General features: G+C 43.1%; 1 protein-coding gene across 2 annotated transcripts; it reads right to left on the reverse strand.

The window, feature by feature from the left end:
* Window positions 1-6,888: 6,888 nt before the first annotated feature.
* On the reverse strand, window positions 6,889-19,434 carry LOC120024500 (E3 ubiquitin-protein ligase pellino homolog 2-like). 2 transcript variants are annotated; one of them, XM_038968760.1, is made up of 7 exons: window positions 18,903-19,434; window positions 10,970-11,099; window positions 10,701-10,802; window positions 9,552-9,749; window positions 9,099-9,284; window positions 8,684-8,889; window positions 6,889-8,440 (listed from the first exon to the last, which is right to left on the reverse strand). In XM_038968760.1, exons 1-7 carry the CDS (start codon window positions 18,977-18,979, stop codon window positions 8,023-8,025), a joined length of 1,317 nt encoding a protein of 438 aa, XP_038824688.1. In that variant the 5' UTR covers window positions 18,980-19,434; the 3' UTR covers window positions 6,889-8,022. The 2 variants fall into 2 exon arrangements, with proteins under 2 accessions (XP_038824688.1, XP_038824690.1); XM_038968762.1 differs by having other exon boundaries at window positions 6,889-8,422; window positions 18,903-19,431.
* Between the last annotated feature and the right edge of the window lie 5,504 nt (window positions 19,435-24,938).

Below are 24,938 nucleotides of genomic sequence, written 5' to 3' on the forward strand. Positions count from 1 at the left end.
AAATACTGTACCATTTATTTGAATTTCAGGCAGTGGGTGTGGCTGTGTGACAATTTTCTCTATGGCCTAATAGACTATAGTCAGTATTAGTGTGTACTCATGCTGCTTCTATCATTTCCCACTGAATGACTCACCAACAAACTCTGAACAGCTCTTTGGGTCTCACAGATACAGCCTCTTTCTCTCTTTTCCTCTCACTCTCTCTCTCTCTTTCTCTCTCTCTGGAGGAAGAGATTAAATACTCTGTGTCACTAAGATATCCATGAAATAGGCTTCATAATCTCTTTGAGAAAAAAACTGTCTCTCTTCTTCAGTTGTAGAGTGAAATAATTTCCGAACAAACTTTTAAATAACACTGCAGTCAGCAGGTTTTCTTTCTGAGTCTTCTGACATCTTGAGAACTTTGCAGAGAAGCAACCGTCTCAACTCTTGCCAAACCCTTTTCTTAATCTCGGGTAGTTATATTATTACGAGAAGTGTAGCGTAGCATCTTATCTTGGTTTGGGTTGCATACTTTCAAGGCAGCCAGAATGACTCATTCTAATCAGTGAAATTAGTTGAAGAGGTGATGCAACATGAGAGCAACCCCTGATATGATAGAGATGATGTGCTAGCCTTGGTCTAAATTAGCATCGGCTGCCCCCTTGTGGGCTAGGAGGAAACCACACTCTAGGGTCACAATTTGATGTGTATGTATCAGGCACAAACTTGATTCAAATCATCAAATATTTTCTTAATAGTCAACTCACATTTACATAGGTTTATTCTCGACATCTCATCCCATTTCCCTAATCAGTGCAGACAAAGACAGTAAAATTATATTTTAAAAGAGGAAGCTAAATATTTTAAGCATATGTTTTCTTTTCCATCTCATCCTCACCCTCTGAATGAGGATTACTGTAAGGAATTCATTTTTTTTTTAAATGACCAAATGTACAAAAAGATCAGTGCGATGAGGAATAACTTTTTGAGGCTATTAAATCCTTTCAGTCTCGAAACCCCCCCAGGGCTTGATGGCATAACATTAGAGGTATATCAAGCTTCCTGAGTGGCACATCGGTCTAAGGCACTGCATCTCAGTGCTAGAGGCATCACTACAGACACCCTGGTTTGAATTCAGGCTGTATCACAACCGGCCGTGATTGGGAGTTCCATAGGGCGGCACACAATTGGCCCAGCATGGTCCGGGTTTGGCCGGTGTAGGCCGTCATTGTAAATAAGAATTTGTTCTTAACTGACTTGCCTAGCTAAATAAAGGTTCAATTTAAAAGCATTTTTTGATATACTCAAAGCTACATTATTATTAACTACTCCTATATAAATGGTAGTCTGTCAGGTACTCAGCAGGAAGGTCTGATTTCACTATTATTAAAACAAGACCCAAATGGCAAATATAAAGATCCAGTCCATCTAAAAAACTGGAGGCCTCTTACACTTCAATGTTGTGATGCAAAAATGCTAGCGAAATGAATAGCACTTAGAATTAAAACGCTTTTACCAGGTATTGTTCATCCTGATCAGACAGGTTTTTTACATGGACGATACACTGCAGATATTATAAAACTAGAAATAATAGAACAACATGAAACGTCTAAGAAGCCAGGCCTGGTATTTTTTGCGGATTTTGAAAAAGCCTTTGATTTTATTTATAAATGCCTGGAGTCTCTTATAAAATGGGTAAAAGTAATGTATAGCAACCCCAGGTCTAAAATAGTAAATAGCGGCTACTTCTCAGAGATTTTTGAAATGTCAAGTGGAGTAAAACAAGGGTGTCCGCTGTCACCATATCTATTCGTTACGGCTATCGAAATGCTAGCTTTTACAATCTGATCAAATAACAACATTAGAGGATTAGAAATCCAAGGCCTATAAACAAAGATGTACATGTATGCCGATTACCCAAGATTTATATTAAGTCTGATCACTTACGTAGTATTGAGCGAGTCACTGGTGCTTCCTGCTTTAGTGTTTGCCTGTAAGCCGGAATCAGGAGGATAGAATTATGGTCAGATTTGCCAAATGGAGGGCGGGGGAGAGCTTTGTATGCATCTATGTGTAGAGTAAAAGTGGTCTAGAGTTTTTTTTCCCCTCTGGTTGCACATTTGACATGCTGGTAAAAATGTGGTAAAACTGATTTAAGTTTGCCTGCATTAAAGTCCCAGGCAACTAGGATAGTTGAAAGATATATGGCACGTAGAAATCTGAAGAGGGTGGCCAGCAGAGATAAGTGGGGTGGGCTGAGGGAAGTTGAGGATTGGGATGTGGAATTGGAGACAAGTGGGACGAGTTGCTAGGGGGGGATAGAATGACGGTCAAATATAAAAGTAAAAAATAAAGTAAAAAATTAATAAAAAGTTAGTTGGAATGACACTGATGGGCAACGTTGTTACATCTAATGCCTGTTTTCCTTAGGCTGATGCCGTGCAGGTGTTTTTACGTGTACATATGCATATACACACACTCACATTGAAACGCACACGCACATGTAAATAGTGCCATACATGCACTCAAACGTATTCGTTGGCCTTGCTGTTATAATTTTTTGTTGTCCTTGATGTCTTTTGTTTTTGCATTGTTTTTCTCTTTTGTTCATTTTGTTGGTTGTTGATGCATTGAGGCAAGTGGGCTTGGGGGGTGGCACTTCGGGGTGTGGAATGGAATTATTTTATTCAAATTTTTTCTGGGGGGGGGGGGGGTTCTTGGATGGTTGAGGGACAGCTCTCGGGGAACTGTGTGTGTGTGGGTGGGGGGGGGGTCTTGGAGAGCTGGTGGCCTGGCGATTGGGAGCTTGGGCCGGTGGCTGATAGGTCACTGGTTCGGGTCCCTGTTTTGACCTTGTAGGAGATCTGTCAACATCCCTTGGGCCTGGTTGCTTCTTTGGGTCGCTCTGAATGGGAGTCTGTTAGATGACAATGTAATGTAAATAAAAGTTGAGCGGCTTCACTAAAAGTAAATAGTATGTTTTAATATTCAATAAAAAAAATATTAAAATAAAGACAGTCTCGCTCCTCCCCATGTGAGAAGATACTAAAACAAAGAATGCTTTTCAAATGTGCTAAATAAATCAAATGAAAAGTAGTGGAAAACAGCTATTTCCAAACCTTCATCCCATCCCCTTCCAGCCAGTGAACAGACAAAGAGGCTAGTTTTAAAACAGGTTTATTGATGTGTGTACAGTGATTGTCTGTGCACCCCAGGATTACAGAAAGGTGAGAAACAATCAGCGTTTAGCGTTTTGGTCGCTCCAGAGGAATGTGATAGCTGTGAGGTTATCAGTACCTTTACAAGTCAGAGGTCAGCTGTGATGTGGGGGTCAACCGGATAAAATAATGGTTTAAGTAGAAGTTCCTCTTAACCACAGATCTATAGTAGGATCAGATTACACTCACCCAATTCTAACCTTAACCATTAGACGGAATGAAACCATTTCTGACTCTGAATCAGTGGTTAGGGGCAACTTCTACCGACTCAATGGGAGAATAAATTACAGGATAAAACAGATAAAAGGTCCAAAACAGATAAAAGGTCCAAAACAACAAAGTATATAAAAAACTAAATGAGCCAAACAATTTCATTTCACCTACTATATCATAATACATTTTAGAATTGGCATGTCCAATAGCAGGATCTCCCATGGACTGGACAAGTGGGGATTTTGGCTATCGTAATGGGGTAGGTAACAGAAATGTTTCAAAAAACCCTATACTGTGTTTGAACCTGACTAGTTCCACCCCAACCCGAGGGACCTGGCAACTGTACCACTAACCGTATATGGAGGATTGCGTCGTCAAACTGATCTCAGACCTGCTCTGAGCTAATCTGGCCTGAGGTACTGAGGATTTGGGGAATACTGAAAGGTACTGTCCAGCTAGCACATTGTGGTTCCTTGGAAGTTTTGGCGAACAAAGTTTCTTGGTTATACATTGGTTGTGGGAACGAAGCCATACATTTCCTGACTGGTAAAACTGAGAAAAAAAAAGTAATTTTCTGAGAACAGAAGTGAACATTTTGCCTGTTATGGGAACATTTATCTTTAGGTTGCCTAGGAGGACCCGAGAACATTTTACTCTGGTTCCTTGAAAGTTTTCCTGGGTGGTTTTATTAACGCTCCGATTATTTGGAGGTTTTTAAATAACTTCACTGAACGTTTCAGTAAGACTTTTAATAACAATGCTAGCTTATTTTTGGGCAAACTTTTTTGGAACTTCAAGCACAGCTAGGACACATGGAAATGGGGGTCCGTAGGCTTAATCATGCAAACTTTTTGTTGTGACACAATATCAGTGAGATTCAAACCTATCATTTTCTGTTGTGTATCCATGGAATTAGTCCACTGCGCCACCAGGATGGAGCTAACATGCCATGTTTTTTACACATACAAAGCTTTTATTTTTAGTCTATTCAAACAGACCCCATTTTAAAAGGAAACAAGCACTCATTAAGATCAGGTGTGGCCAATTAGTGGGCGCAAACCAACACACCTGAACACACTAACAAGATAGAGGATAAGAGTTTTGTTGATGCTGAAAAGAGAATGTAAATGTTTTAGCCTCACATGCTAAAAGTTTTTTGTTTTTTATGGAAAGTTCATTCTTGGAACAATTTGAGAACATGCCTTTAAATAGAATCATTAGGAATTATGCTGAATATGCTGAAGCACCACATTTCCCACAGAAGAACGTTGTTTCTTAACGTTCTCTGAACTATTTGAGAACATGCTCAATGTCAAAAAAGTTGTAGAATATTCCTAGAGCATTACCAAAATTGAAATTACATGTAAACATATTTGAACTATTGGGAAACAGTTTATTTTCTTGCCATTTCATTACTTTAACAAAGTTTTTTTGTCAAGTTCCTTAAATGTGCTGAGGATGTTCCAAAGCCAAGCAACTATCCTGCACCATTCCCAGGAGGTTGCATGCAAAATAACAATAGGACAACCACGCTCTCAGAAACATATGGTTCACAGAACGTTATGTGCTAGCTGGGTGAGGCCTATTAAGAGGTAACAATGTTACAGAATGTTTCAGATAGAAATTGACTTTAGAGCTGACATGACTCAATATTCTCCATGAGAAAATCATGTTGGTTCTAAAAAACATTCTTATCCGAATGTTCTGTAACGATGCAACTCCTTAAATGCGACCATGAAATGAATGACCATCTAAAATCTATTACTACTAGCTTACTGTAGCTCAGTGTCCTGTGCTACCCTCGGGGCAAACTCTGGGTATTCTAAACCTGAGCTAATAGACAATTGGTTTGGTGAAAACACTGGTACTGAGGAAGAGAAGGTTGCTCTTCTAACTGAACTGGGGACTTGGAAGACGTCCTGAAGTGGTTTTATATTTACCCATTGGTAACATTACCCATTATATGAAATACAGCATGGCACTGTGTAGAGGCCTAATGGCTGTAAACCTGAAGTAGTTAATGCATCTGGGGCATAGAAATGTAAAATAGAGACATTCTCAGTTCTACTCCAAACATTTCTATCTGAACGTTCTGTAAGGTTGCACCCTCCAGAATAAGAAATATTGCTCTCTCTGGCCCCTGAGTAGAAGCTTGAGTAGGTGTGTATATATCTTATATGGAAAATAACATGTTTAAATTGTAGATTTGTGTTGGACTGCTCATTTTGCTGACATTTCTTTTCATTTGAGGCATTTAGGGCTGTATAATTAACATGCCACACTGTGCACCATTAAGCACAAATGCAAGGTTTGGCAATCGACAGTGCAAGACGTGAGTGTATGTTCATGTTACATGTGTGGGTGTAACGTGTTCATCTTCCTGTAACAATTGGACTTGTTACTATTTTCTACATAGTGAAGGCGTCAAAACTATGAAATAACACATATGGAATCATGTAGTAACCAAAAAAGTGTTAAACAAATCAACATATATTTTATATTTGAGATTCTTCAAAGTAGCCACCCTTTGCCTTGATGACAGCTTTGCACACGCTTGGTATTCTCTCAACCAGCTTCAAGAGGTAGTCACCTGGAATGCCAGAGTTACTTTTGCTGCAGGGGATAAGATCATTAGAGTTACCAGCCTCAGAAATTGCAGCCCAAATAAATACTTCCTAGATTTCAAGTAACAGACACATCTCAACATCAACTGTTCAGATGAGACTGTGTGAATCAGGCCTTCATGGTCAAATTGCTGCAAAGAAACCACTACTAAAGGACACCAATAAGAAGAAGAGACCTGCTTGGGCAATGAAACACGAGCAATGGATATTAGACCGGTTGAAATTTGTCCTTCGGTTTGATGAGTCCAAATTTGAGATGTTTGGTTCCAACCAAACATCTCAACGCAGAGTAGGTGAACGGATGATCTCCACGTGTGGTTCCCACCGTGAAGCACGGAGGAGGTGGTGTGGGGGTGCTTTGCTGGTGACACTTAACCAGCATGGCTACCACAGCATTCTGCAGCAATACGCCATCCCACCTGGTTTGCGCTTTGTGGGACTATCATTTGTTTTTCAACAGGACAACGACCCAACACACCTCCAGGCTGTGTAAGGGCTATTTGACCAAGGAGAGTGATGGAGTGCTGCACCAGATGACCTGGACTCCACAATCACCTGACCTCAACCCAATTGAGATGGTTTGGGATGAGTTGGACTGCAGAGTGAAGGAAAAGCAGCCAACAAGTGCTCAGCATGTGGGAACTCCTTCAAGACTGTTGGAAAAGCATTCCAGGTGAAGCTGGTTGAGAGAATGCCAAGGGTGGGCAAAGCTATCATCAAGGCAAAGGGTGGCTACTTTGAAGAATCTCAAATATATAATACATTTTGATTTGTTTAACACTTTTTTTGGTTACTACATGACTCCATATGTGTTATTTCATAGTTTTGATGTCTTCACTATTATTCTACTATGTAGAAAATAGTAAAATATTAAGAAAAACCCTTGAATGAGTAGATGTGTCCAAACTTTCGACTGGTACTGTATATCACAACGTTCAGATAAAAAAATAGTAGTAGCATAATATAGAGCAATTCAATACAAGCACCTGGGCAGGCTAAGCTAGTATAGCCTGAGTATTTGGCTACATTCATTGTCTGGCCAATTGTTTATGGTCGTGTAACGTGTGTGACACAGTGTTGGCAATTTTCTCACTCTCCTCGTTTCATCGAACACACAAGTCATACACTTACAGAAAACGTGTACATTGAGAAATCACGTTTAACTAAATACTCAAGATAGAAAAATAGTTGTATCTTAACACTTAACATCTAAATGAAATCCCACCCCAAACACCCCCCATTTTAATAAAATAGTTATATTTTCATTGAAAAAAAAAAATGTCTTATGAGGTTACTTTATGTCACGCTTTCTGACCTTTCTGCTATGTCTCATGACACGGACCCTGTCTGTCTGTTTGGTCACAAACCTGAGGTGTGGTCAAACTGCATTATGTTCACCAATATCACTTAACCGCTTCTCAAAATATTACAATGTTCTGTTTTCCGGATAATTCATATTTGTCAAAGGGAATATTCACTCAAACACTGAAGTAACATTACATTATTGGTTCAAAATTGGGCTGAGAGGAATTTGTCAGGAAACCAGCAATCATGAACATTCAGTGACTTCAACACACCTCAGGTTTAGCCCTTGAGCTGCAGACAACATTCAGCCATGTCTGAAGAGAGACAGAATTGGAGACATGGATGACTAGCCAAAAAACTAGCTCATCTAAAAACTATGCTTCGCTATAGTGGTGTTCTTATTGCTTTTGAAGGGAGATTCTGTTATGGCCAAATCTTACCTTGAGAGAAATGTGCCTAATGCAAACTACAGCACAGATCCTAAAATGACGTTAACACATTATTACACAAATGTTTGAGGTACACACACTTGTCTAACATCACCATGGATGTAGTGTAAATTGGAGAAATATTTATATTAGTTATACACTATTATCTCAAGTTAGGATTGGGCCTTTGGTTTAGTGACTGTTGGTTCCACTGTTGCGTAGTAGTTGTGGAATGCATCCGTGGGGGCATGGCTAGTCGATGGGGCCCTGGAAGATGAGGCGTGTCCAGCCCTGTGGGGTGCTGCTGAGAGGGGCAGAGCAGAAGGGACAGGTGGGCCGGAAGGCGTGGGTCCCATGGGGCAGCGGGGTATCCGCCCAGTACTTGGCTGTCCTCTCTGAACACACGTGGCCGCAGGGTACAAACGCGTACGTAGGCGCTCCAGCATCCACGTACACGGCGGGCTCACACCCCAGCCACAGGGGCACGTAGGGCCCCACGCTCCTGCATAGAGGGCACTCCCGGCGGACTGTGGAGATCCCTCCTTCCCCCTCTCCTCCTCCCGCCTCCCGGCGCTCGGGGCGCTGGCCCCAGTCGTGGCGGCCGTGCACGTGTCCGCAGGTGAGGTAAACCCAGGGCTGGCGCTCCTCCAGACTGGGGAGAAAAGGAAAACTACTAGGTTTTAAGTTTTTCCTCAAACTCAAAGCACCATTTATTTTGTTGGTAGTAGTTGTATTGTAAAATAGTTTTTAAATAGACTACAAGAGATAAAAACGTAGTTGTAATCGAGGCATGTTTGTGTAGTTCTCAAGGATGAATTTGCCCCGACCACTGTCCAAGTAGTTAGGGGCAACTCACGTATACTACCTCCTTGTGTTGTAGCTCCTTATGTGTCACTGTGTAGTAGCTACCCACCTGTGGCTGCGTGGCATGCTGGGGAATGCCAGGGTACTGAGGCCTACAGGACACTGTGGCCGGGCAGCGTTGAGCTCCTGTCGCAGTGCCTCCAGGTGGCGGAGGGTGGGAGCGTGGAGCAGGCCCTCTCCAGTACGCCACAGCAGAGTGGCTCCACACAGGTCCACCAGAGAACCATCCCGCAGGGCACTGCTCTCTCCCTCCGCCTACAGGCCAGGAGACACACACACACAGGGAGGACATCAGACTACTACTGATACACACAAGTACATATGCACACAAAGAACAAAATCAGAGAAAATTATACGCTCACAAATACATACAGGTGTCTATTCCCTATATAGCACTACTTTTGACAAGGGCCCATAGGGAATAGGGTGCCCTGGTTGTGCCTCTTGTAGCCTACGGTACTGACCAGTTTGCCTCGGCTGGGTCCAGAGCGTGTCTCTCGGAGGGCGTAGACGTCCCCACAAACAGAAATCTCCCTCCACAGGCCCTGTCTGTTGTCCTCAGGGAAGCCCTCAGGGTGCATCACCAGCACTCCGTTGGTGGTCAAGCCATCCATGTGGCCGTCCGGGTTCTTCCACTTAGTGGCTTTCTCCTGGAAGAGGAGGAGGTGATGAAGAAGATGAAGAAGAAAACCGAGAAAGAACCGAAGCTTGGTTACTCGCGTCTAGGATGGGTTGTGTTTAGTAGCCACCCAATGGGAGAAAACGTAGGTGGGTACTACCTGAACATGTCCTATAAGGACACACGGTTGTCTTCTGTTTGTGTCTAATGAAGTGTGACTTCTCCAACTCGTTTTCAACTGACATCCATTTAGAGCTCTCCATTTGGTCTCTCTACCGAGCCCGTGCTACACACTCACCCCTAGAAAGATGTTTTTGGAGGAGTCAAAGCCAGCAGCGTAGATGCGTGCGGTGTAGGGGGGGTTGCGTTCACACACCACCCTGCAGGCGAAGCGGGAGATGGTGCTGGGGGCCACCGAGGGGTCCTCGCACTCCTTCCCCTCTCCTGATGTGTCCATCACGACAAAGTCTATTGGACACTCTGTGGAGCGCCCAATCTGCAGGGGAAACGAGCGAGAGAGACAAACATTACATGGGATCTGTCTTGTGTTCAGAACAGGGTTCGATGGGAAAGTAATTTTAAAGGTCCTTTGCTCAACTTAAAGTAATATTTATGTCAGGCCATGATTTTGGTTTTATTGATGGATGTGATTGTGATGATTTGAGCTTTTCTTTAGCTTGTTAATTAGGCCAGGACTTGAGGGATCCTGCTGTGCTTATTACTTGCCACGGTTGTATCATTGTTCACACAAAAATAGCAATAACATCTGGCTACATTTCATTTCAGACTGTGTGCAGTTACTCACGGTAAATGAACCACCTGTGATAACCCACTTAAGATACATTTCATAGTTCTACAACGCTCTCTGTGCTTTGAATGTATCCGGGGTCCTGTGCTAAACTGGCCACCAGACATCTATTTCAGAACTGATTGGATATTCATCCCGTTCCCCTGCTGTTGTGGAAGGTTGCTGGTGTGGTTCTTACTCATACAATACAGTAGGGGTTTGGTGTGGGATTGGCTGATTTAATTATTATTTATTTCAGTGTCACACACACACACACACACACACACACACACACACACACACACACACACACACACACACACACACACACACACACACACACACACACACACACACACACACACACACACACACACACACACACACACACACACGCCAAGCCCATATGTGGTGGAGAGTATTCCCAGCATGTGAGCCAAAATAAAGCATCCGATACACAAACTCTGGAGGAGGGTGTATACACACAGCAAAAGCTTCCTAAAAGGGAAAAAGTGGTAGCAACACCTGGGTGTACAGTCGCTATCCTCTTTCTGCTCTTCCTGTTTTTGGAAGACAAAGAACTCAGTATTACCTAGATAAGCAGGCAGGCATTATTTTCGTGTTTAGCCGAAAGAAAAAAGGCATTGCTGTGGTGTTCACCTGAAACATGTCAGTGTCGTTGTCGTGGCAGTACTCCACCACCACTGTCTGGTTGCGGGACAGAGTGAAGGAGATGCTGTGCTGCCCCCTGCTGTGGACTGCCTGCAATCACAACACCACCACAGGAGAGGAGAGTTTAGGGTAGACCTCTACATCCTCATATTGCTGCGATATCCTCTCACACACACTCCGTTACTGTAGGCCTACCATGAGGACAGCATTTCCCACTATAGGAAGACTACGGTAACATCACATTCTCACGCACACACCTTGCTGTCGTGTGGTGTGTTGAGGATGTGAACAGTGCTGGGTTTGACTCCGTTGGCCTTGGTCCTCCGGTACAGAGCGAAGCGGCTCTTCCTCCTCCCCCGGTCTCCACTGGGCAGAGAGCCATTGTACCTAGAGAACGCAAACACATACAGAGATTCGACATTAAATAAATTACATGCTAAATGTTTTGTTACTAAACTAAGTATAAAAAAATATATAAAAAAATACAAATAAATTGAGTGGCAGCCCACGGGTACAACAGGAATATACACTCAAGTGGCCAGTTTATTTGCTACACCCATCTAGTACTTGGTCAAACCCCACCCCTTTGCCTCCAGAACAGCCTGAATTCTTCAGGGCATGGAAACCTTGCTCAATTGGTATCAAGGGACCTAACACGCACCAGGAAAACATTCCCACACCATTACACCACTGCCACCAGCCTGTACTGTTGACACCAGGCAGGTTGGGGCCATGGACTCATGCTGCTCACGCCAAATCCTGACTCAGCCATCAGCATGACGCAACAGGAACCGGGATTCGTCGGACCAGGCAATGTTTTTCCACTCCTCAATTGTCCAGAGTTGGTGATTGTGTGCCCACTGGAGCCGCTTCTTTTTGTTTTTAGCTGATAGGAGTGATCCTCTGCTGCAATAGCTCATCTGTGACAAGGACTGATCAGTTGTACATTCCGAGATGACATTCTGCACACCACTGTTGTACTGTGCCGTTATTTGCCTGTTTTTGGCTTGCCATTCTCCTTCGACCTCTAATAAACAAACAGTTTTCGTCCACAGGACTGCCACTGACTGGATGTTTTGTTTATCGCACCATTCTCTGTAAATCCTAAACACTGTCGTGCGTGAAAAGCCCAGGAGGCCGTTTCTGACATACTGGAACCACCGACGATCATACCATGCTCAAAGTCACTTAGGTCACTAATTTTGCCCATTCGTTCAATCGAACAGTAACTGAATTCCTCGATGCCGGTCTGCCTGCTTTAAATAACAAAATAAATAAATAAATAAAGAATACGCCATGTAGCCTATTCACCTCATTTGATCATTGGAGATATCGCAAATCCCTACACCCGTCGGTGTTGGTTTCTGTGGGCCTACTGCTACAGAATGAAACATCCATTTATAAATGCTGGCCTATCACCTCCACCACTCATTCCTCACAGACAACTAATGTACAACTACCCGCTCATAGATAGGGATAAGTACCACTTGAGCCCGATTCACTGACAGGCCACTTGAAACCTCAGAATAGCGTGCTTACTGGGCGAACCCTCTTTACACTGAAACACCAATTAAACTGTATTCAGCAAATGCCTGAATAACAATGGTTGAATGAATATGGTGCTCTGAATACTTGTAGGTTCAACTCCTTCTTAACCTCTCCTCTGGGCACTTTTCTCTGTGTGTGTGTGTGTGTGTGTGTGTGTGTGTGTGTGTGTGTGTGTGTGTGTGTGTGTGTGTCAGCACCGAAAGAGACAGCAAGAGACACGGAAGAGAAAAAGAGAAAGAATGAGCAAGCGTTAGCCTAAGTGGAACTGTGTGGTCATCTCAGCTGATTGTTCAAACCTAAACTCTTTCTTGTCTCGTCTCTAGCTTTCTGGGCAACTGAGTAGAGCTGCACTGCACTGTCACGCTAAGAGTTCACGATGAGGCCTGCTTTCAGCTAATCAGCTGGGCATGGTACCTATTAAACACTATTCAGATGATGCCCAGTGGACACAGAGCCCTTTGAGGGGACATCAACCCTGCTTTCAAATCAAATTATTCCTCTCCTCTCTCTAGCCCTTCCTCCCAGCCCTCCCCCTCTCGCTCTCCTCTTCTAACAAAGCTATGCCTCTCTATGCCAAGCTGCAGCTGCTCTTCCTGGACGATCAGCATCATTCCACAGTTCTAAACCAGACCTAAGCCAAGATCTTTCCCTTTCACAATGTTAGACCAGACAAGCCAAGATATTTCCCTTTCCACAGTGTTGGAACAGAGTGCAGTAGTGAGGCCCGGTCATGAGATCTAAGGAGAGGAGATCTGAAGGGAACCCACTGCTACCTGTACAATGACCCTGTGTCACATCAGGACAGAGCTGAACAGGAAGGGGGGGTGTAAGGTGAAAGAGGGCATAGAGGAGAGGTAGACCAGAAAGAAAGAGACAGGGCAGGGAGAGAGGGCAGAGAAATACAGAGAGAGAGGGCAGAGAGAAAGGGTGTAAACATGAGGGAGAGAGAGCAGGAGTAGAGCAGGGCAGAGGTCAGGAAGAGAGGGATACAGAAAGAGATGAGGGACGAGATGCAATGTGATGCGGGAAGCAGATGGACCAGAACTGGCCAGGATAAACACAGTAGGGTTTGGCGATATTACAATAGTATTGTCTATCAACAATGACTGACAGCCATGGTCGATGGTGACGACATCGTGATGTGACAGGCGATGGTTTGCCTATTTGAACTTGACTGGCGCTGCGCAGTAAAGAATGGCCAGTGGACGGCAGGGTAGCACACGTGTGACATTCCGAGTAATCTGCCTATTTCTTTCCATTTGCTATAGCCTATGTTATATAGGCCTACAGAACGCAAGAGAGGAATGTAGACTAGAGAATTCCACCAAAGCAGCGCAAAGTGTCCAGTCAGAAAACATTGTTTCTCTCTTACTCTCTCACACTCTGTCAGATGCATGTGCCTTAAAGCCTAAACCTATTCATAAAAATAAAAAAAGATATCTATATATATACAGTGCTCAAAAAAATAAAGGGAACACTAAAATAACACATCCTAGATCTGAATGAATGAAATATTCTTATTAAATACTTTTTTCTTTACATAGTTGAATGTGCTGACAACAAAATCACACAAAAATTATCAATGGAAATCAAATTTATCAACCCATGGAGGTCTGGATTTGGAGTCACACTCAAAATTAAAGTGGAAAACCACACTACAGGCTGATCCAACTTTGATGTAATGTCCTTAAAACAAGTCAAAATGAGGCTCAGTAGTGTGTGTGGCCTCCACGTGCCTGTATGACCTCCCTACAACGCCTGGGCATGCTCCTGATGAGGTGGCGGATGGTCTCCTGAGGGATCTCCTCCCAGACCTGGACTAAAGCATCCGCCAACTCCTGGACAGTCTGTGGTGCAACGTGGCGTTGGTGGATGGAGCGAGACATGATGTCCCAGATGTGCTCAATTGGATTCAGGTCTGGGGAACGGGCGGGCCAGTCCATAGCATCAATGCCTTCCTCTTGCAGGAACTGCTGACACACTCCAGCCACATGAGGTCTAGCATTGTCTTGCATTAGGAGGAACCCAGGGCCAACCGCACCAGCATATGGTCTCACAAGGGGTCTGAGGATCTCATCTCGGTACCTAATGGCAGTCAGGCTACCTCTGGCGAGCACATGGAGGGCTGTGCGGCCCCCAAAGAAATGCCACCCCACACCATGACTGACCCACCGCCAAATCGGTCATGCTGGAGGATGTTGCAGGCAGCAGAACGTTCTCCACGGCGTCTCCAGACTCTGTCACGTCTGTCACATGTACTCAGTGTGAACCTGCTTTCATCTGTGAAGAGCACAGGGCGCCAGTGGCGAATTTGCCAATCTTGGTGTTCTCTGGCAAATGCCAAATGTCCTGCACGGTGTTGGGCTGTAAGCACAACCCCCACCTGTGGACATCGGGCCCTCATACCACCCTCATGGAGTCTGTTTCTGACCGTTTGAGCAGACACATGCACATTTGTGGCCTGCTGGAGGTCATTTTGCAGGGCTCTGGCAGTGCTCCACCTGCTCCTCCTTGCACAAAGGCGGAGGTAGCGGTCCTGCTGCTGGGTTGTTGCCCTCCTACGGCCTCCTCCACGTCTCCTGATGTACTGGCCTGTCTCTTGGTAGCGCCTCCGTGCTCTGGACACTACGCTGACAGACACAGCAAACCTTCTTGCCACAGCTCGCATTGATGTGCCATCCTGGATGAGCTGCACTACCTGAGCCACTTGTGTGGGTTGTAGACTCCGTCTCATGCTACCACTAGAGTGAAAGCACCGCCAGCATTCAAAAGTGACCAAAACATCAGCCAGGAAGCATAGGAACTGAGAAGTGGTCTGTGGTCACCACCTGCAGAACCACTCCTTTATTGGGGGTGTCTTGCTAATTGCCTATAATTTCCACCTTTTGTCTATTCCATTTGCACAACAGCATGTGAAATTTATTGTCAATCAGTGTTGCTTCCTAAGTGGACAGTTTGATTTCACAGAAGTGTGATTGACTTGGAGTTACATTGTGTTGTTTAAGTGTTCCCTTTATTTTTTTGAGCAGTGTATATATATATATAACAGACATTCCTTAACTATACTGATCAAAAATATAAATGCAACAATTTCAAAGATTTTACTGAGTTACAGTACATAGAAGGAAATCAGTCAATTGAAATAAATTCATTAGGCCCTAATCAGGTTTAATCAGCTTGTTGATATGCCACACCTGTCAAGATTATCTTGGTAAAGGAGAAATGCTCACTAACAGGGATGTAAACAAATTTGTGCACAAATTTGAGAGAAATAAGCATTTGTTTTGTGAGTATAGAACATTTCTGGTATCTTTTATTTCAGCTCATGAAACATGGGACCAACAGTTGATATGTTGTGTTTATATTTTTGTTCAGTATTTGTTTGTCTAGCGGTTTCAAAAAACGTAGGCCATATTCCCTTGTCTCTCCATTCGATATGGAATATGACTTTGGGCTTTCATCGTTTTATGCATGCATGGTTTCTCTCCTGATCAAACAATATATTATTCTAACGGAGTTCCACCTCAAAAAGTTTTTGAATAGCCTACAAACGTATGGTAGCCAGGGCACTAATAATGAGAGAGAATAAAGATTATCAATAGCCTGTAGAAAAATTGAATGACAAGTTTAAGCTTATTAAGAAAGAAGTGATCCATGCGAGGTCAAAAACCAAACGGCCAATAACCTGTCCTCCTACTAGGCCTATCATAAAAGCTTTAAGGCAAGTTAAAGTTACAAACAGTAGCTTTTTTCCCTAATATTCTAATAGCCTAAGAAGGTGTTGTCCTAAAGTCTCCTCTTGCAAAAAGAACAACTACAAATGTTGGAGTCTATAAGCCTAGGCATAGGCTATTCTCAATCACAGCTTTATGAGAGATGGAACGAGGATGAGGCAACGTAATTATTATCCAGTTCTGAAGACTGTAGACTTGCTTATCCAGCCCATGAGTTATAACCTAATTCACTACGGTATGACAACTCGTTCCTTATTAGTTGACAGTCACTTTGCTGCATCATGTGCGCGAGACACACCTGTTCCATGCTGAATCTCCACCAGAAAGGAATGTTATAAAAAGTTTGCCTGCACTTAGCCTCTGCCCTGGCTTTCAGCAACATTATCTTTCATCATGATTCATCCAGTTGTAGCCCGCGATTTGGCGCTATTCAAATAAGGGCCGATAGGGAGCGATACCATCAAAAATCACAATGTTTTATGAGTACATAATCACAATAGGAAAAAGGTTGACATTGCCCAACAGCTGTACGCAGTATGAAATATTCACTTCCTCTGCCCCCTGACACCAGCCTTATTTTTGTGGAGGGCAGAAGTGCCATTAAGGACTGCTTCTCTCAGAGAGTCAGCAAACAGCACTGGGGGAGGAGTAAGACAGAGAAAGATAGAAAGTAGAGAAGGAGAAGTGGGCGCGAGAGAGAAGGGCAGGGGTGAGCTGCAGAGCCGGGCTGGGCCCTGGCTAGCACACAGAACCAGAGAGCCCACTCAGCCTAGTTTAACTAAGATAATGAATGACAGATAGCAGACAGGGACTCACTGCAGAACAATCACCACATCACATGCCCTGCACTGAGATACCGGCCGACCGAGCCTGCAGAACATTTGATGGTTAAGGTGGATCTGGCAAATCATGCCATTGCAGCATAAAAGGGAAAGGGGGATACCTATTCAGTTGTACAACTGAATGCATTCAACTGAAATGGGTCTTCCGCATTTAACCCAACCCTTCTAAATCAGAGAGGTGCATGAGGCCGCCTTAATCGACATCCACGTCATCGGCGCCCGGGGAACAGTGGGTTAACTGCCTTGCTCAGGGGCAGAACGAAAAGATTTTTACCTCGTCAGCTCTGGGATTCGATCCAGCAACCTTTCGGTTACCAGACCAACGCTAACATAGGCTAGTTATAGTCAAAATATACACGTCTGATAGCGACGAGGAGAGGGTTCTCTCAAGATCTCCTCAATGTTATACTGCAGTTGGAGAACTGGGAAGAACATTCAGCATTTCCTAGAACATCATTAGGTCTGTGTGTGAACAAAATGTCATGTAATGACTAAATCATTACAGTATAATTACAAAGGAAAGAGGGAGATACTAAAAGCATTTCTGCAGAGGACTGCGTGCTTTGTAGTGTCACGCATGGCTGTTTTGTCTCTGCCACTGTATGTCCTTTAGCTACAGGGGGCAGAATGCGGCTAATCAGTATTCAAGTGCAGCCCGACTCTATGCCCATGATGGTCAGCAGCATATGGACAGCATAGCCACGAGGGCTAGGTGGAGATTTGACCATACTGCTAACACATTACTATTACTACACTTGAGGTGTCAGTCAGAATTCCACTCTTCTTGCATATTTTGTTGCATGTTATTGAGACAGTACTGAAACAAGAGGGGGAGACAGTCAAGTGTGAAAATGGAGGATGCAGGGATTGGACCCCGGTCTCTGGTAGGGAGAAGCATAATGTGTTTAGAGCCGGGAGTGTTAACACAAGACTCTGGATAAACCATTAGCCCCTACCCTTATGTATTGTTGCTTGTGTAGGTCTGAGAGCATTGGAGGTACACGCAACATGCCAAAAAAAGCCAGACAAGAGGTGGGCTAGCTATAATAACTATATTGCTCATATCTATCCAATATTTTCATATCTGTGCCCAAGTCAGGGCTAGGGGTTGATTTGGGATTGGGCAGTAGTCTAGTTCAAGAGGGGTGGAGAGGGGAAGAGTGGTGTCATGGAGTCACTGCATCACAGGCCTGTATACAGGATGCTCTTGAAGCACAACGGAAGTTTGAGAATGAGAGAGTGCATGGGAAAGTAGTTAAGCCAAAGATCCTCAGGACTATAGACTGGGGCAGAGGTGGAAATGCTGAATGTCTGTCTCTCTTATGCACATCCTGTCTGGTATGTGTGGGGAAAATATGTTAGCCAACATGCAGGCACCATTTGTGAATGCTCCAATAGGCCTGCGTGTGGTTGTTGATTAATTCCCTAAGTGAACCACAAAAGTAGGCTATATATACACATCAATTGTGGTGGGATATGCTAGGCTGTGTTTTACCGGTTGGTTTGGTTTCATCCAGTGTCCCACTTTCTGCGATCATCACAGCTCCAGAATAGTATGACATCATAGGTATTTTCAGCCTGAGCAATCGAGTGCTGATTTTACACCGACTCAGATCTTTATTGAAGAAAAAAGCCTACATCCTCCTTACTGATTTCAGTGTGGGTTTATGATGATGTGGCAGACTACTTATTATAACAATTATATTCGGGCGCTGTTACAAAGTAAGTGTATCAAATCAGTCCCCAGTGTTAAAAAGTTACTGTAGCGTTACTATACTTGCGCTCGTTCTCGAGCAACTTCACAATAATTTCCCCACAATTGTGTGGGGCAAATTTGTTGCGAAATATAAATAAGCTTACATTTTCTGTATAGCAATAAAGGATAACGTTTGTCTGTGTAGAACAAAACCAACCCGAACTCAATCGACTCACACGTCATCCTTTCAATTTTTTTCGTAGTAGGCGATCATAATAGTAGTAGCTGAATCGCGCTACCAAGACTATTAGCTCAGTTTCGATCCAGTGAGATCAACTACTATTTATCCGTCTAGCCTACTGTTACTCACCCCAATATGACCAACTCGCCGTATTTCACCGGGTCTTTAACGGGCACATCATCTTCGTCTTGGTTCGGCGAATTCATCAGACTGGCGCGAGCTTGGTCTTGTAAACGTTCGAGAGCGATAGTAGTGAAATAAAATCACAAATACACCCTTCAAACTACGTGGAAGTTTCTTGATTTTAATTCTATCCAAGTTTGATTAGAGGCAAGAGTTTCTTGAGAATTCTTGTTCTTCGTTTTATTGTTTTGATTCCGTGAGCGAGCATCTTTTGAAAATAATGTAGAAAAGCTACTAATTTAAGGCCCGCGCAACACAAAACTGTTCTGTAGCCGAGTGTACAAAAACAGCTCGCGGGCAGAGGGAGTCGACTGACTCATCTTTTGTAGGGGAGGACAATAAAACAAAAACCCCCAAAACGAATAATACAGTCCCTATAAGATCACAATCTATTTTTTTTCGTACGTATTGTTTTGAATCAGAAATACTGTGTCGGGATAATACTGAAATATCATTTTGTTCTTCCTGAAAATTCAATTCAGTGACCAAAAATCTCCCTTTGAAAACCTTTCAGATTGTCGAGGTCTTGATGAGAAGCTTGCAAGTAGTGACTATTATGTAAAATAAAAAAAGCGGTTTCAAATTCTGGAGGAAATATACTCCCTTTGTAGTCCAGGCTCAGCATATTATATTTCACATTCTTGATTTACATTTTTTTGTAATTTTATAGAAGAGCTTGAAGAATTGTGCAATGTCTCTCTGGTGGCAGTCATTATAACGTGCCTACTTCTCTTGTTGACTGTTTAGATTTCATTTGGAAGTGGGTCAGACAGCCATTCTTTTATTTAAAAAAAAGCCAATCCCAGCATATCGGTACACTCAGTCTCATTCCCATTGACATAGGTTGGGAAACAGGGATATTGGACATGTAATAAATTTTGAATTCAATAAAAAAAATTCAGTTACCCATTTTGTGGGTCAGTTCACCTGTGTGAAAACCTGTTCGCATTCAAAGTAAAAGGTCCCCATTGAAACTGATACAAACAGATACAAATAGTGGAATAATGCCATATTTGGACTAGATCATGCTAAACAAGGTTGAAATGTTGTTATATAACTAATAAATAAATATGACAATGAATTAATTTGATAATAAACAGTATATAAAATGTGAATTTATTAGACTGTATGTTTGCATTGAGGCATATACAGTGCATTCGGAAAGTATTCAGACCACTTGACTTTTTCCACATTTTGTTACGTTACAGCTAAAATTTACAAAATTATTTTCCCCCTCATCAATCTACACACAATACCCCATAATGACAAAGCAAAAATTGTTTTTTAGGAACGTTAGCAAATGTATATATAAAAAAACAGAAATATAACATTAACATAAGTATTCAGACCTTTTCCTTAGTACTTTGTTGAAGCACCTTTGGCAGCGATTACAGCCTCGAGTCTTCTTGGGTATGACGCTACAAGCTTGGCACACCTGTATTTAGGGAGTTTCTCCCATTCTTTTCTGCAGATCCTCTCAAGCTCTGTCAGGTTGAATGGGAAGCGTTGATGCACAGCTATTTTCAGGTCTCTCCAGAGATGTTCGATCAGGATCAAGTCCGGGCTCTAGCTGGGCCATTCAAGGACATTCAGAGACTTGTCCCGAAGCCACTCCTGCGTTGTCTTGGCTGTGTGCTTAGGGTCGTTGTCCTGTTAGAAGGTGAACCTTCACCCAAGTCTGAGGTCCTGGGCGCTCTGTAGCAGGTTTTCATCTAGGATCTTTCTGTACTTTGCTCCGTTCATCTTTCCCTCAATCCAGTCTAGTCTCCCAGTCCCTGCCGCTGTAAAACATCCCCACACCATGATGCTGCCATCACCATGCTTCACCGTAGGGATGGTGCCAGGTTTCCTCCAGACGTGACGCTTGGCATTCAGGCCAAAGAGTTCAATCTTGGTTTCATCAGACCAGAGAATCTTGATTCTCATGTCTGAGAGTCTTTAGGTGCCTTTTGGCAAACTCCAAGCGGGTTGTAATGTGCCTTTTACTGAGGAGTGGATTCTGTCTGGCTACTCTACCATAAAGGCCTGATTGGTGGAGTGCTGCAGAGATGACTGTCCTTCTGGAAGTTTCTCCCATCTCCACAGAGGAACTCTGGAGCTCTGTCAGAGTGACCATAGGGTCCTGGTCACCTCCCTGACCAAGGCCCTTCTTCCCATTGTTCAGGTTGGCTTGGCGGCCAGTTCTAGGTAGAGTCTTGGTGCTTCCAAACTAATTTAATTTCAGAATGATGGAGGCCACTGTGTTCTTGGTGACTTTCAATGCTGCAGAAATGTTTTGATACCCTTCCCCAGATCTGTGCCTTGATACAATCCTGTCTCAGAGCTCTATGGCCAATTCCTTCGACCTCATGGCTTGGTTTTTGCTCTGACATGCACCGTCAACTGTGGGACCTTATATAGACAGGTGTGTGCCTTTCCAAATAATTTCCAATCAATTGAATTTACCACAGGTGGACTCCAATCAAGTTGTAGAAACATCTCAAGGATGATCAATGGAAACAGGATGCACCCGAGTTCAATTTCGAGTCTTATAGCAAAGGGTCTGAATACTTGTGTTTTTCTGTTAGTTTTTTTTCTTCTAAAAACCTGTTTTCACATTGTCATTATGGGGTATAGTGTGTAGATTGATGAAAAAAAAGTGTTATTCAATGTAACAAAATGTGTAAAAAGTCAAGGGGTCTGAGTACTTTCTGCATGCACTGTATATACAGTACCAGTCAAAAGTTTGTATGCACCTACTCATTCAGGTTTTTCTTTATTTTTACTATTTTCTACATTGTAGAAAAGCAGTGAAGACATCAAAACTATGAAATAACACACATGGAATCATTGGTAAACAGAAAAGTGTGAAACAAATCCAAATATATTTTAGATTTTAGATTCTTCAAAGTAGCCACCCTTTGCCTTGATGACAGCATTACACACGCTTAGAATTCTCTCAACCAGCTTCATGAGGAATGCTTTTCTAACAGTCTTGAAGGAGTTCCCAGATATGCTGAGCACTCGTTTAATGCTTTTCCTTCACTCTGCGATCCAACTCATCCCAAACCATCTCAATTGGGCTGAGGTCAGGTGATTGTGGAGGCCAGGTCATCTGATGCAGCACTCCATCACACTCCATCACCCTCGTTCTCGGTCAAATAGCTCTTACACAGCCTGGAGATGTGTTTGGTCATTGTCCTGTTGAAAAACAAATGATAGTCCCACTAGTCGAAAACCAGATGGGATGGCGTATCACTGCAGAATGCTGTGGTAGCCATTCTGCTTAAGTGTGGCGCAGCGTTCTAAGGCACTGTATCTCAGTGCTAGAGGCGTCACTACAGACCCTGGTTCGATTCCAGGCTATATCACAACCGCCCGGGATTGGGATTCCCATAGGGCGGCGCACAATTGGCACTGGGTTAGGTCGTCGTCTGGTCATTGTAAATATGAATTTGTTCTTAACTTACTTGCCTAATTAAATAAATGTAAAAACAAAACAAAGGAAAAAACAAAATAATATTCTTACTGGTGTCCATTAGTAGTGGTTTCTTTGCAGCAATTCGACCATAAAGGCCTGATTCATGCGGTCTCCTCTGAACATTTGATGCGATGTGTCTATTACTTGAACTCTGTGAAGCATTTATTTGGGCTGCAATTTCTGAGGCTGGTAACTCTACTTATCCTCTGCAGCAGAGGTGACTCTTTTGATGACTCATTTGATGCGATGTGTCTATTACTTGAACTCTGTGAAGCATTTATTTGGGCTGCAATTTCTGAAGCTGGTAACTCTACTTATCCTCTGCAGCAGAGGGGACTCTTTTCCAGTGGCGGTCCTCATGAGAGCCAGTTTCATCATAGCACTTGATGGTTTTTCCAACTGCACTTGAAGAAACTTTCATAGTCTTTGAAATGTTCCGCATTGACTAACCTTCATGTCTTAAAGTAATGATGGACGGTCGTTTATCTTTGCTTATTTGAGCTGTTCTTGCCATAATATGGACTTGGTCTTTTACCAAATAGGGCTATCTTCTGTATACAATCCCTAACTTGTCGCAACATAACTGATTGGCTCAAACGCATTAAGAAGGAAAGAAATTCCACAAATTAACATTTAACCTGTTAATTGAAATGCATTCCAGGTGACTACCTCATGAAGCTGGTTGACAGAATGCCAAGAGTGTGCAAAGCTGTCATCAAGGCAAAGGGTGGCTACTTTGATGAATCTCAAATATATAATATATTTTGATTTGTTTAACACTTTTTGGTTACTACATGATTCCATATGTGTTATTTCATAGTTTTGATGTCTTCACTATTATACTACAATGTAGAAAATAGTAAAAATAAAGAAAAACCCTGTATATATGGGGAGTACACTGTATATATGCACTGTACAACCTTACCTTTAATGTGTGCACCAATGAAATGGGGTATCAGCCTACTCAGTGACACCCACAGATTACAATTCCAAAGAGTTTACACTAATATTAGCGTCATCGATCTTTTTGCAGGACTTTGATTGTGGGAAATCACCTCCCCAGTCAACCTATTTTGCGTAATGAACATTTATATTGGACTGTACAGCTGAAATGAGGTATCATTCATAGAGCTAAATAGAAGACTCATCTTTATGTCTGTGCTATTATAGCTTCTGTGACAGCATGGGCAGCGCCTTTGAGGCTACAACCCATAGGAATCCCCACCCGGTTGACTACTTCGACTACTTGAAAGTGGCAGTGCCATTCTAAAACAGGCTTTTGGCCATTAGAGGCCTCTATCATTCTCTATGGCATCAGCCTACTCAGTGACGCTCAGAACACAACTATGTGGAGAAAGGGTGGGCAACCCTGGTCCTGGAGTGCCGTAGGCACTTCATGTTTTTGATTTAACGTACCTGGAAGACCAGGTGTGTTGAATTTAGGCAATCATTGAACTGATCAATTAGCTCAGTTGGTCAGGTGTGGTGCCTAGTTGGAACAAAATCCTGCATTACCTACGGCACTCGAGGAACAGTGTTTCCTACCCCCGATGTAGAGTTTACACACATATTAGCGTCTTAGCTCTTATTGCGGGACTCTGAAACCACTGTGACATGACCCACATTAGCTCACGATTCAACCTACTATGTCTATTGAATATTCATATTGGACTGTCAACCTCAACTAAAAGTGTGCACCCATTTACTGGGGTATCAGCCGAATCCGCAATCAAATTTGATTTGTCACATACTTCGTAACCAACAGGTGTGGACTAACAGTGAAATGCTTACTTACGGGCCCTCCCCAACAATGCAGAGAGAAAGAAAATAGAGAAATAATAGAAAAGTTAAATACGTAATAATAAAAGTCCATAATTGATACACAATGAGTAACGATAACCTGGCTATATACAAGGGGTACCAGTACCCGAGGCGATGTGCAGGGGTACGGGGTAAATGAGGTAGATATGTACATATAACTCAAAATAAAGTGACAGATAGTAAACAGGAGGAGCAGAGTATAGGATGAGTCAAAAAAGTTGTCAATGCAGATAGTTAAATATACTGAACAAAAATATAAACCCAGCATGCAACAATTTCAAAGATTTTACTGAGTTTCCCCACTGGGGAGCCAGGCCCAGCTAATCAGAATGAGTTTTTCCCCGTAAATGGGCTTCGTTACAGACAGAAATAGTCCTCGGTAGCAGCAGCAGGCCCCACAAGTGAAGAAGCCAGATGTGGAAGTCCTGGCCTGGCGTGGGTACACGTGGTCTGCGGTTGTTAGGCCACTGGGACATACTGCAAAATTCTATAAAACAACATTGGAGGCAGCTTATGGTAGAGAAATTAACATTAAATTCTCTGGCAACAGCTCTGGTGGACATTCATGCAGTCAGCATGCCAATTGCACGCACCCTCATAACTTGAGATGTCAGTAGCACTGTGTTGTGTGACAAAACTGCACATTTTAAAGTGTCCTTTTATTGCACCCAGCACAAGGTGCACCTGTGTAATGATCGTGC

The sequence above is a fragment of the Salvelinus namaycush genome, chromosome 29, assembly GCF_016432855.1.
Source record: "Salvelinus namaycush isolate Seneca chromosome 29, SaNama_1.0, whole genome shotgun sequence".
Lineage (NCBI taxonomy): Eukaryota > Metazoa > Chordata > Actinopteri > Salmoniformes > Salmonidae > Salvelinus > Salvelinus namaycush.